Source organism: Carlito syrichta, unplaced genomic scaffold, assembly GCF_000164805.1.
Source record: "Carlito syrichta isolate Samal-C Ts95f unplaced genomic scaffold, Tarsius_syrichta-2.0.1 Scaffold138500, whole genome shotgun sequence".
In the NCBI taxonomy this organism is placed as follows: Eukaryota; Metazoa; Chordata; class Mammalia; order Primates; family Tarsiidae; genus Carlito; species Carlito syrichta.
In genome coordinates, this window is record NW_007082596.1 from 105,286 (window position 1) to 119,846 (window position 14,561).

Consider the following 14,561-nt stretch of genomic DNA (forward strand, 5'->3'; position numbering starts at 1 on the left):
AAATCCTGGAACAGAGAAACACAACTGCTGAACTGAAAAATGTATTAGAGGTTCTCAACAGCAGAACTGACCAAGTAGCATAAAGAAACAGTGAAATCAAAGATAGGATATTTGAAAATATACAGAAAAGGGGTAAAAAAGAACAAAAACGAATGAAGAACACCTACGAAATATAAAGCCTAACCTCAAAAGAGCAAATCTGAGTCAATGACATTCATCAGAGAATTGAGAAAGAGCAAGAGGGTAAAAAGAGTATTCAGATAATAGTAGAAGACTTTCCAAACCAAGAGAAAGATATAAATATCCAAGTATTAAAAGGTCAGAAAGAAACCACCAAATAGATTCAACCTAAATAAGACTACCCTAAGGCATATAATAATCAAACGTCAAAAACAAAGAGAGGATCCAAAAATCAACAAAACAATAATAACAAAAAAGTAAATACCATATAAAGAACCTCCAATTTATCTAGCAGCAGACTTCTCAACAGAAAACATACAAGCCATAGGAGTGGGACCACATACTCAGAGCTGAAGGGAAAAAAACTGCCAATCAAAAATACTGTACCCAGCAAAGCTTTCCTTCAAACACAATGAGACAGTATCCTTCTTAGACAATCAAAAGGTGAGAAAAATCATCACCACTACACCAGTGTTATAGAAAAAGATAAAGGAAGTTCACCAAACTAAAAGAAAAGGATGCTAACAAAGAAAAAGAAAACATTTGAGGCTGGGCATAGTTGCTCATGCCCGTAATCCCAGCACTTTGGGAGGCCAAGATCAAAGAACTGCATGAGCCCAGGCGTTTGAGACCAGCCTAGACAACATGGTGAGACCTTGTCTCTACAAAAAATTAGCCAGGCATGGTTGTATGTACCTGTAGTCCCAGCTATTCAGGAGGCTGAGGCAGAAGGATCGCATGAACCCAGGAGGTCAAGGCTGCAGTGAGCCATGATGTGCCACTACACTCCAGTCTGGGCAACAGGTGAGACCCCAACTCAAAAAAAAAAGAAAAGACAAAAAATAAAAGTAAAAAAGAAAACACTTGAAGGCATAAAGCTCACTGGTAAAGGTAATTACTCAGGCAAATTCAGAATCCTCTAATACTATAACTGTGCTGTGTAATCCCTACATACGTCTAGTATGAAGACTAAAACAGCAATCTATCAAAAATAATAGCTATAGCAAATCATTCAGAGATAGGCAATATCAAAAGGTATAAACTGAGACCAAAGAAGTAAAAATGTGGGGATGAAGTTAAAGAGTAGAGTGTTTTAATTTTCCCTTTGTTTCTTTCTTTGTGATCAAATTTAAGTTGTTGCCAGGTGTGGTGATTCATGCCTATAATCCCAGCACTTTGGGAGGCTGAGGTGAGTGGATTGCCTGAACCCAGGGTTCGAGATCAGCCTGGACAACTTGGCGAGACTTCGTCTCTACAATAAATCAAAAAATTAGCCAGGCACGGTGACACATGCCTGTCATCAGCATGTAGTCAGCTACTTGGAAGTGAGAGGTGGAAAGATCACCTGAGCCCAATGGACAGAGGCTGCAGTGGCCGTGAGCGTACTACTGCACTTCAGCCTGGGCAACAGAGTGAGACTCCAACTCAAAAAATAATAAGAATAAGTTGTCATATACATAAAATAACTTGTTATTTTTATAAGATGCTTTTTGTAAGCTTCATGGGAACCAGAAAGCAAAAACCTATAATAGATACACTAAAAATAAAAAGCAACAAATTAAAACATACTACCAAAGAAAATCATTTGACCACAAAGGAAAAAAGCAAGAGAAAAAAAAGGAAAATAAAACTTACAAAACAACCAGAAAACAAATAACAAAATGGCAATACTAAGTTCTTGTCTTTCAGTGACAATATTGAATATAAACGTTTTAGACTACTTGGAAGGCTGAAGTGGAAGGATCGTAAGAGCCTACCAGGTCAACGCTGGGGTGGCTGTGAGCGTGCCATTGCACTCCAGCCTGGGCAATGGAGTGGGACTCCAACTCAAAAAAAAAAAAAAAAAAAGAAGAAGAAGAAGAAGAAATTTCCCAATTAAAAGACACAGACTGGCCAAACAAATTTAAAACTAAATAAACAAAACTATATGCTGCCTACAAGAAACTAATTTTACCTATAAAGACACATAGACTAAAAGTGAAGATATAAAAAAAGGTATTCCATGCAAATGGAAAACAAGAGCAGGAGTAGCCATACCTATATCAGATCAAATAAACTTAAAGTCAAAGACTGTAAAAAGAGACAAAGATTAGTATATAATGATAAAGAGCTCAATTCAGCAAGAGGATATAACAACACCAGAGCAGCCAAATATATAAAACAAATATTAATACTTCTAAGACAGATTGCAATACAGTAACAGTAGGGGACTTCGACATCCCACTCTCAGTAATGGACCAATCACTCAGGCAGAAAATCAACCAAGAAACAACAAAATTAAACTACACTCTAGACCAAATAGACCAAACTAATATTCACAGACCATTTTATCCAGTGCTACAGAACACAATTCTTCTTATCAGCACATGGAACAATCTCTAGGATAACCAAGTTAGGCCACAAAACAAGTCTCACCAAATTTTAAAAAGCTGAAATGATATTAAGTATCTTTTCTGACCACAATGATACAAAACCAAGTATGAACAGCAAGAGAAACTTTGTAAACTATACAAACACATGAAAACTAAACAGCATGCGCTTGAACAACCATTGGGTGAACAAAGAAATTAAGAAAGAAATTTAAAACTTTCTTGAAACAAATGAAAATGGAAACACAACATACCAAAATCTATGAGATACAGCCAAAGCAGCACTAAGAAGAAAGTTTACAATGGTAAACATCAAATCAATATTCAAAAAAGTAGAAATTTTTCATATAAATAAATGAATGATATACTTCAAAGAACTAGAAAAGCCAGAACAAACCAAATCCAAAACTAGTAAAAGAAAAGAAATAATAAAAATCAAGCAGAAACAAATGAAATTGAGACATTAAAAAATACAGAAGATCAACAAAACATAAAATGGGTATTTTGAAAAGATAGACAAAAATCAACAAACCTTTAGCTAGACTAGGAAGAATAAAAGAGCCAAATGAAAATTAAAAATTAAAAAAGGAGGCATAAACAGATACCACAAAAAAGCAAAAGATTATTAGAGACTATTATGAACAACTATATGCCAACGAGTTGGAAAAGCTATTAGAAATGGATAAATTCCTGGACACATACAACCTACCAAAAGAGCCATGAAGAAAGAGAAAACCTGAACAGTAATGAGTAACAAGATCGAAAGAGTAATAAAATAATAAAATGTCTCCCATCAAAGAAAAACCCAGGATCTGATGGTTTCACTGCTAGATTCTACCAAACATTTAAAGAAGAACTAATACAAATTCTACTCAAACTTTTCTAAAAAATGGATGAGAAGGGAATACTTCCAAACTCTTTCTACAAGGCCAGTATTTCCAATACCAAAAACAGACGAGGATACAAAAAAAAGAAAACTACAGGCCAATATCCCTGATGAACAGAGATGTAAAACTTCTCAACAAGATATTAGCAACCAAATACAACAACACATTAAAAGATCATTTACCATGATCAAAAGTGATTAATTCCAGGGATGCAAGCATGGTTCAAACATATGCAAATCAATAAACTTGATACAACACAGCTGGGCACAGTGGCTCATGTCTATAATTCCAGCACTTTGGGAGGCCAAGACAGGAGGATTGCTTGTGACAAGGTATTGGACATCAGCCTTGGCAACATAGCAAGACCCTCTTCTACCAAAAATTAAAATTTACAAAAATAAACATCATATGAACACAATCAAGAACAAAAACCATATGATCATTTCAATACATGCTAGAAAAGCATTAGAAAAAACTCAACATTCCGTTATGATAAAAACTCCTAACAAACCTCACACAATGAACACCATATACATAGGAAACCCACGGCTAACATCGTACCGAACAGGGAAAATTTGAGAGCCTTTCCTCTAAGATCTGGAACAAAACAAGTTTGCCCGGTTTAACCACTACATAGTACTATAAGTCCTAGCCAGAGGAAGAGGAAGAAACGAAGGCCATCCAAAGTGGAAAGGAAGAAGTCAAATTATACTTGTTTACAGTTGACATAATACTACATTTAGAAAAACCTAAAGACTCTAACAAACTGGTGTGGTGGCACACACCTGTAGTCCCGGTTACTCATAAGGCCAAGGCGGGAAGACTACTTGAGTCCAGGAGTTCAAAATTAGCCTGGGCAACAGAGGAAAATCCCATCCCAAAAAATAAAATATAAAAGAAAAAAAGACTCCACCAAAAATCTCTTGGTACTGATAAACAATTTCAGTAAAGATGCAGGATACAAACTCAAAATTCAATAGTATTTATACACACCTACATAAAAAAGACATCAAGAAAGCAATTCCATTTACAACAGTTACAGAAAATATAAATATCTAAGAAGAAATGTAACCAAAGAAATGAAAGATCTCTACAAGAAAAACTATAAGACACTGATAGAGAAAACCTAAGACACAAAAAAATGGGACTATTTCCCAAGCTCATGGATTGAAAGACTATTATTAAAATGTCAATATTACCCAAAGCAATCTACAGATTCAATGTAATTCCTATAAAATAATAATGATAATTCTTCACAGGAAAAAAAAAATGCTAAAATTCATCTGGAACCACAAAAGACCCCAAACAGCTAAAAGTCAACCTGAGCAACAGAACAAAACCGGAGGCACCATACTACCTGACTTCAAAATACACTACAGAGTCATAGTAATCAAAACAGTATGGTACTAGCACAAAAGTAGACACACAAACCAATGGAAAATAATAGAGAACCCAGAAATAAATTCACACATTTACAGCCAACTGTTTTTTGACAAAGTCGCCAAGAACATACATTGGGGAAAGAGTATTCTCTTCAAAAAATATGCAGAATAAAAATAAACCCCTATCTCTTACCATCTACAAAAATTGCATCAAAATAGATTAAAGACTTAAATCTAAGACCTGAAGCTCTGAAACTACTAGAAGAATACACTGAGTAAACACCTCAGGATATTGATTTGGGCAAAAATTATTGGGGTAAGATTCCTAAAGCCCAGTCATCAAAAGCAAAAATAGGCAAATGGGATCACATGATGCTAAAAAGCTTCTGCACAGTAAACAACCAACAGAGTAAAGAGACAACCTACAGAATGGAGGAAAATATATGCAAATTATCCATCTAACAAGGGATTACTAGTACTCAGAATATATGAGAAACTCAAACAACTCAATAACAAATAATAAAATCTGATTAAAAATGGCAAAAGGGTCAGAAGTGATGGCTCACATCTGCAATTCCAATACTTTAGGAGGTCGAGGTTGGTGGATTGCTTGAGTGTAGGTGTTTGAGACCAGTCTGGGCAACAAAGTAAAACCTCGTCTCTACAAAAAAAATAAATCTAAAAAATTAGCTGTGCATGGTGGCACACGCCAATAGTCCCAGCTACTCGGGATGCTGAGGTGAAAGGATTGCTGAGCCCAGGTCAAGACTGCTATGAGCTGATTGTCATGATTATGCCACTGCACTCCAGCTTGGATGATAAAGTTAAGACCCCAACTGAAATAAAAGAGCAAAAGATCTGAACAGGCATTTCTCTAAAAAAGAGATACAAGTGGCTAACAGGTGTATATATATATATTTCATATTTAAAAGTACTCAATATTACTAATCATCAGGGAAATGCAAATTACAACCACAATTAAATAACATCTCACCCCAATTAAGATGACTTTATAGATAAATAGATACACAGATAGATAGATAAATTAAACAACAATGCTGGCAAGGATGTGGGGAAAGAGGAGCACTTGTACACTGGTGGTAGGAATGTCAATTAGTAGGAATGTCAATTAGTATAGCCACTATGGAAAACAGTATGAAAATATAACTACCATAAGATCCAGCAATCCCATTGCTGGGTTATATTCAAAGAAAGGAAATCAGTATATTGAAAAGAATTCTGCACTCTTGTGTTTATTGCAGCACTGTTTGCAACAGCCAAAATATAGCTAACCTAACCTAAATGCCCATCAACAGATAAATGGATAAAGAATATCTGGCACATATACACAAAAAAATATTAATTCAGTCATAAAAAAAAGATGAAATCTGTCATCTTTAGCAATATGAATGAAACTGGAAGTTATTCTGTAAAATAAAATAAGCCAGGCACAGAAAGACAAATAGCGAATGTTCTCACTCATGTGTAAGATTTTAACATGTGGATCTCATGGAGGTAGAGAGTTGACTATTGGTTATCAGAAGGTGGAAAGGGTAGGGAGGAGGTGGGATGAACAGAAGTTAGTTAATGGGCACAAAACCACAGTTAGATGGAACCAATGAGACGCAGTGTTCAATACTGCAGTAGGGCAACTGTAGTCAACAATAATTTGACATATATTGCAAAATAGCTGAAGGAGAGGAGTTGAAATGTTCCCAATATGAAGAAGGGGCAAGTGTCTGGAGTGCTGGATGACCCAATTGCCCAGGTTTGATCATCACATTGTATACATGCATGTGTGAAAATATACCATGTACACCAAAAAGATGTACAACTTTTGTATATCAATTTTTTTTTGAGTTGGGATCGCACTCTGTCACTCAGGCTGCAGTGCAGTGGCAAGACTGCAGCTTACCATAGCCTCAATCTCTGGGGCTCAGGCAAACCTTCTACCTTAGCCTCCTGAGTAGCTGAGACTACAGGTGCACAACACCACACCCAGTTAACTTTTTTATTTTTTTGTAGAGACAAGATCTCACTAAGTTGCTTAAGCTGGTCTAGGATTCCTGGGCTCAAGCAATCCTCCCTTCCCGGCCTCCCAAAGTCCTGGGATTACATGTATGAGCCACCAAGCCTGGTCATGTGTATCAATTTTTTAAACAGAGAGATAGCTCTGGAGATATAGATCATAGGAGTTCTAATACAATCCTTCTTATTCAGGATAGATTGATATGGTCCATTATGAGCACAGAACTTTTTACCTATATTTAGACCTAATACTGATATAATATATTCTCCTGCTGAAGTAAAAATAAATTTGTACACAACATGTATCATAAACATACTCATATAAACTCACATATATACACAACACACACACACACACACAATTCTTATCATTTGTTCCCATCCACCTTACCAACATACTCTGGATTTTTATCTACCCTTCAAAAGCTAGCTTCAATGAATCTTTAGTTATATCACATTATCTGCTTTCTTTAAAGTTCTGTTCTTGATAGACTAATGTTTCGTTATCCAAAGTTGAGAAATATCACCAACCTATTGCCACTTGGATACTGTACTACAATGTCATGGTCTTCATCAATGCCACAAACAGTTCCAGTTGTAGTTAAAGTCTCAAACATTCCATCAGTCCATCCTCCATGACCATGCTGCAAAGACTGTACAATTTCTAGGTCAAGATCTATATTTACCAGGTCACCAATCTGCAATCCACCAGGATTCCTGTTGCCATTCTGCTCACCTGTAATTTCAGATGTAGTTGAAAAAAGAAAAAAGTCACAGCAACAACATGCAACTGCATAGTTTTTAAATAACAATAACATCCAAATATTTTAGTTTTAGGTACTACCTAACTTTAAAATGTTTTGAGAATCCACTATAAGTACAAAGTTCTAGAACAAGAGCTTTCTGAAAAATGGACTCAAAAACTTAAATAATGTGATGATCTATATATATTAAAGACTAAACAAGAGTAGAAGCTATAAAAGACGATGCAGTTTTGTGGGCAAACACAAAGTCCTGGGTGTTGAATATACTCACCTTTATGCATAGATGACATTGACTACCACTGCATTAGAGCCCCAATAACTAAATCAAGAACATGAAAGAAAACTCTGGAATTTTTGTTTTCTTTTTTCTCTGAAGTGCTTAGTACTGTTTTTTAACAAATAGTTCTTGTGATTTTTGCCCTAAAGAGCATTTTTAAATATTTCAAAACTAATTCCCTAGATTATTTTCAAATGCTAGCTCTGAGATCAAGGGTTCATGATTCATGAAACACTGTTGATGTCATGGATACCCTAGTTACCCTGATTTGATCATTACACGTTATATGCCTGTATGAAAACACCATACGTACTCTGTAAATATGTACAACTATTATATATGTATAACAATTAAAAATAAGAAATTTTTTTAACCTCTGTGCTGAGCTATCCAAAATATGCATGTTGATTCTGCATGTATAACAATTAAAAATAAGAAATTTTTTTAACCTCTGTGCTGAGCTATCCAAAATATGCATGTTGATTCTGCATTTTTTTATGAAGGCAAGACACAAAACAAAAACATTTCTGAAAGCAAGTGAAATGGATAAGCTCATCAAAAACAAGATATTTTTCCTATTTTTTCCTTTATAATAAAAAAAATTAAGGTATGCTGCATGAAAACAGTATACTTTTTGCTAAAAAGCCAAGTCAAATGATTTGGAAAGAAGAACATATAGTTCACATGAGAAAAGAAAGCATTCAAAGACTAAAGATTTGATCAGAAGAGCATGGCAAATGTTCTTCCTGGCAATAATAAACCTAAAAAATGAAGGTAGTTTTGGTTTTATTGTTCTCTTTTTTTAGTTTAATGACACATAAAATTATATTTACTATATTGCCTTAATCTTGGTACTATTCTTGTATTAAGAAGACAATGTTACAGGAATTCTAAGAAATTTATAAGTACTAAACTCTAAGTTTACGGTTAAAAAACAAAAGTTTCAAATATATCATGACGTAAATGGCATGTCAATTTGCAAGAAATGACAAATCTACATCTAAAAAAAAAATCATAATAAAGGAACAAATGCCTTAAAAACAAAATAAAATAAAATAAGTTTTTCTCCAAATAATTAAATGATAACTAGTTTTTTAAGTCTACTTTAAACATGTTACTGATTCCATGAACTGTGACCCATTATTTAGTAATTTTCTCTACTCTGCTAACTCACCTAGCACAGGACAATGATCTCTGTAGAAAGAACCTCCTTTGGCATCCTGGACACACTTCAGATCAGACTAAGAAAAGAAACCAGAAAAATCACTCATGAAAACTTCAAATTTGGCTCAATACCTGAAATAGGCAAAAATATTCATTCAGAACACACCTACAACAGAAGTCATGATAAGCTTTGGGTTAACAATCACACTAACTAAAAATTGCTTTCAAAAAGCACGCGTCAGGCAACTCCCTCAGGTTCCCTCCTGCTCTGGGAGCTTTTCTATCTTCTCAATAAATCCTACTTTAAAAAAAACAAAAACAAAAAAGCAAGTATCAGAAAACAGAAACCTGATCTTCAGGTAGGGCATACTTTATTTACTTCTAGCTTTCTTTTAAAAAGCACAAAATTAAAATGCCTGAATTCTATTATATTAGATATTATTATAATATTCATAATATTATAATATTTATTATATTTTCAAAAACACTTTGTAAAAATGACTACAACAAATACCTACTATTTGAAATGTGTAACACAATTCAATTTTAAGGATACTTTTACCAAAAACAAACAAAAACCTGGAATTTATCCAAAACCAAACAACCAGTACAAAGTAGAAAAGAATGGGGACAAATTCAGTCATTTGATTCCTTGGCAAGTTAATTTTCCTATTTACATCTGATAGGGTTTGTAGGGGGATGGAAGAGGAGGTTGTAGTTAAAACAACTCATCAAGCCTGGCTCAGTGGCTCAGCCTGTAATCCCGCGCCTTTGGGAGGCTGAGGTGAGTGGATTGCCTGAGCCCGCGGGTTCGAGACCCGCCTGGGCAGCAAGACCTCATCTCTACAATAAATCAAAAAATCAGCCGGGTGTGGTAGCGTGCGCCTGTAGTTCCAGCTACTTGGAAGGCTGAGGCGGAAGGATCGCCGGAGCCCAGCAGGTCCGGGCTGCGGTGGCCAGGAGCGGCCACTGCGCTCCAGTCTGGGCGACAGAGTGAGACTCCGACTCAAAAAAAAAACAACTCATCATATAAACCTCACAAATGAAGCACAGAGTTGCAATGGCCCAAAAGCTAACACTGCTCTAACAGCATCCTGTTACTAATTGCTTTACTGCCTATATCTGCTTTCCTTTACTGCCCATATCTGCTTTCCAGAGACCCGCATCCCAAAGCTATATGATTCATAACGTCCTGGTACTGATTGTCAGTGTTTGCTTTCCTAAGGCTGCATTTCAGAGACAAGTGATTAACAACATCCCTGATAGTGACTGGTTTTGTGTGAACATCTGCACTTCAATGCTGTGGGAATAGACTCAACAGCAGCTGCTGACATCTGCATTTCAAGGCCAGGTGACAACTCAAACTCCCTAAACTGCTTCTCAGATCCCAATCAACCTAAACTGGGGTATATAAGTGGCCTGCAAGAGAACAAAGGTCACTGGTTTCTCTCTATAGAGCCAGCCACCCCCCCCCCACCTTCTTTTCTTCTCTTTAATAAACTTTTCGTCCCTCAGCATACAACATCAATTCAGACCTTACTTCACCAAAACTGGTTAACTAAGGTTCCTTCCCACTTAACTTTTATAAGAAAACAAATGATCAAGTAGTTAAATGAGGAGGGAGCTGTAGTACAGTAAAAAGTACAGAAAATGTGAACTTAGAAGAACAATCTTGGGTGTTACTGTGAAAATTTAGAAGTTAACTTACTTTAAAGTGCTAAATAATACCTTGGATATATAGTAGGTAATCAGGATATCTTACTCTATTAAGGAAAAGCGCTCCTTTATACACATGCATGCGTGCATGCACGTGCACAGAACTCAACTCTTTCACGGCTTCTTTTGCTATCACTCAGTCCTGGCCGAAGAGACAGAGAGATCAAACTGTTTTCACAGTTTCACATAATACTTTAACCCAGCAACTTCATGTCTCAAAAGCTATCCTAAGGAAATATACCCATAATGTGCAAAGACATATACACAAGGATGCTCACTGACACACTACTTGAAACAGTGGGGGAAACAAAACCCATACTCATCAGATACTCATCAACAGAAATCTCCTTCAATAAATACTGGCATCACCACATAAAGGAATACTACTCAGTCATCAATTTATATATAGTACTGGTAAATATCTGAGCACATATTGCACCTGGCCTTCATTTGAAGAAAATTAATCATCACCAGAATCCTACAAAAACTCACAATTTCAAAAACAGGCAGAGGCATGAAGATAATGAAAAACTTATAACCAATGCTATTTACAATGATAAAAATTGGTGAATAAAATATTTGTTTAAATTCCCATGGCTAGGCCGGGTTCAGTGGCTCAGTCTGTAATCCCAGCACTTTGGAAGGTCAAGGCGAGTGGATTGCCTGAGCCCACGGGTTTGAGACCAACCCAGGCAACTTGGCGAGACCTCGTCTCTACAATAAATCAAAAATTAGCCAGGTGTGGTAGTACATGCCTGTAGTTTCGGCTACTTGGAAGGCTGAGGCAGAAGGATGGCCAGAGACCAGCAGGTCAACCGCACTCCAACCTGGGTGACAGAGTGAGATTGCAACTCAAACAAAAAATTCACATGGCTTGTTTTTGTATAGAAATAAAATAGATAAAGGGACACTGGGCTACTTTCTCTCTTCCCGACAAGAGACACAGACAGTATAAAAAAAGGAATTTAGGTTGGGCTCAGTGGCTCAGCCCTTTGGGAAGCCAAGGCAAGTAGATTGCCTGAGCCCGCGGATTAGAGACCAGCCCAGGCAACTTGGCCAGACCTTGTCTCTACATAAATTTAAAAATTAGCCAGGCCTGCTTGTGTGTACTTGTAGTTCTGGCTACTTGGAAGGCTGAGGCAGAAGCATGGCTGAAGCCCAGCAGGTCAATACTGTGGTGGCCATGAGCATGCCACTGCACTCCAGTCTGGTGAGACTCCAACTCAAAAAAAAAAAAAAAAAAGGAATTTAAAGAATTTTTTGGATGAAGAATGTAGTCAAGATGGAAAAAATAAGACAAGCAGTAATTTTTGGCATTCATTATGCTCTGTAAATTAAATAGGGAGGTCAGCATTTGAACAATGGTTCATGAAATACAGAAATATAAGGTAATCCATTAAATAAAACTCCTTTATTCTTTTAAGCACTTAAATGATACATGATACTTTTCAATCATTTTCAATTATCAATAGTACACTTTTTTAAATAAAGAGAAAAAAATTTCCTTAAAAGTAATTTTAATGCCTATTGTAATTTATGCTTTTATCAGCTACCAGAGCAAAGAATACAAATATGCCATAAAACCTCATTTTATATCACCCATGCCAAGCAATGGTCTTACATGTGATTCTCAATCTTCTTGATAGATTTTAGTAAATAATCCCTCTAGATTTACATCAATAATGAATCAACTCTACACAATCAATATATAGTAAGTACTCAAATGTTAACTGAGGGCAAAATCATATTTACTATTAGTTTAGATAAACAAAGTAAAAATTGAAAGATCTTGCAAATTTATTAAATTCTCACTTTATAGATTTCCTTCCTATCACATATTCATAGTTCAGATGCCATATTCTGATAAAGGGAGATGACAAAAAAAATAAGAGCAAAACAAGGACTATTCACCCAATGAATATTTTTATCTGTATGGTTCCTCACTACTTACCATGCCCTCGAAGCCAACTCTGTAAAGGTTCTTAGCACCATTATCCCAAAGAACGTATGCCGCGCTATGTGGGCTTGATGCACTCCAGTCCTGGATTTCTGTGACCTAAGAGAAGTTTTTGAGAAAATAATTTCTTTTAAAGAGGAGGGAAGAGCTTATACCTTTATTTAATTATTACCTCTAAATGTTAAAAATTGTTTACCTGTCAACTTATGTAACAGGATCATAAAAAATACTTGCCAAATTTGTTACTTGTAACATATAATTATCATTAGCATTATATTTTTCCAGAATTATAAAGTAAATTCTAAAAACCACTGTAGAAATGTTAAGTCGAGAAGTTTAGGGATTACAGTAATAGATTACTGGAAAATAAATAATTTGATTAAAAATTTAAAATCTTTGTATTCTTTAAGAGGGTTTAAGAATAGCATATTCATTTAATCTCATTACTTAAGACCAAATTTTAAATCTTTGACCAAAAATACCCAAAATGGTTCTAGATAAACCTGTTCTCTGGTCAGCTAAAAACTGACAAGCACAAGGTTCTTCACAAGTCTTGGAGGCAATGCTCAAAAGAGAACCTAAATTGCTTTTGCTCCACTAGCAGCATCCCGGAGTTGTGCCCAGAGAGGAAGGCCACCTAAGCTAAAACAATCTGTCTACAATGCAAACCCAGATACAACTTCTAGTCCCCACATCCAACCAGACTGAATTTTAAACTCACTGGATTAAAAAATAATACTGGGACACCGAGCACAGTGGCTCATGCCTGTAATCCCAGCACTTTGGGAGGTGAAGGCGAGAGGAATGCCTGGGCCCAGGGGTTCAAGAACAGCCTGGGGAACTTGGTGAGACCTCTTCTGTACAATAAATTTAAAAATTAGCCAGGCCTGGTTGTATGCGCCTATAGTTCCAGCTACTCGAAAGGCTGAGGTGGAAAGATCATCTGAGCTCAGCAGGTCAAGGCTGTGGTGGCCATGAGCAAGCCACTGCACTCCAGCCTGGGTGACAGAGTGAGACTGACCAAAATAATAATAATAATAATACTGGAATTGCCACTTTTTTTGAGTTGGAGTCTCACTCTGTCGCCCAGACTGGAGTGCAGTGGCACGCTCCCGGCCACTGCAGCCTCGACCTGCTGGGCTCTGGCTATCCTTCCACCTCAGTCTTTCAAGTAGCCGGAACTATAGGCATGCCCGGAACCATGCCCAGATAATTTTTTTTTTGATTTATTGTAGAGATGAGGTCTCACCAAGTTGCCCAGGCAGGTTTCGAACCCGCGGGCTCAGGCAATCCACTTGTCTCAGTCTCCCAAAGTGCTAGGATTACAGGCTGAGCCACCGAGCCCGGCCTTGAATCGCCACTTTTTAAGGGCCTAGAATCATGTACAGGTTGAGCATTACTCATCCAAAATCCTTGGGACTGAAAATGTTTTGGATTTCAGATTTTTTTAGTATTTGCATTATTCTTAAAGGATACCAAATCCCAAAATCAGACATCCAAAATGCACCCATGAACATTTCCTTTGAGCGTCATGTCAGTGCTCAAAAAGTTTCAGATTTTTTAGCATTTTTAATTTCAGATTTTCTGATTTGGATGTTCAACCTGTACACCAAAATGGCAAACAGTAAGCACTAAACTTGGGCATTCTCAAGTAAAGTTGTCTACAGCTAGGAGTAGAAAACTGCACACAAGCAATTCAGATGACTTTTCTCCATACTGACATTTATAATCAGTCACCCTTCATAGTTACTTAGAATGACAAGCTGATGTTAAGTTCAATTTTTTTTTTTTTGAGTTGGAGTCTCACTCTGTCGCCCAGACTGGAGTGTAGTGGCCG

The 14,561-nt window shown here is 36.5% G+C and overlaps 1 protein-coding gene across 1 annotated transcript in view; it reads right to left on the bottom strand.

Moving 5' to 3' along the window:
- Positions 1-14,561, bottom strand: part of MIB1 (mindbomb E3 ubiquitin protein ligase 1) — a 109,682-nt gene that overhangs the window by 88,058 nt on the left and 7,063 nt on the right. The window contains exons 3-5 of the mRNA XM_021708483.1: positions 12,719-12,823; positions 9,062-9,128; positions 7,378-7,582 (exon numbers count right to left, since the gene is read on the bottom strand). Of these exons, the coding sequence (XP_021564158.1) occupies positions 7,378-7,582; positions 9,062-9,128; positions 12,719-12,823 (377 nt within the window). The remainder of the gene's footprint in view (positions 1-7,377; positions 7,583-9,061; positions 9,129-12,718; positions 12,824-14,561) is intronic.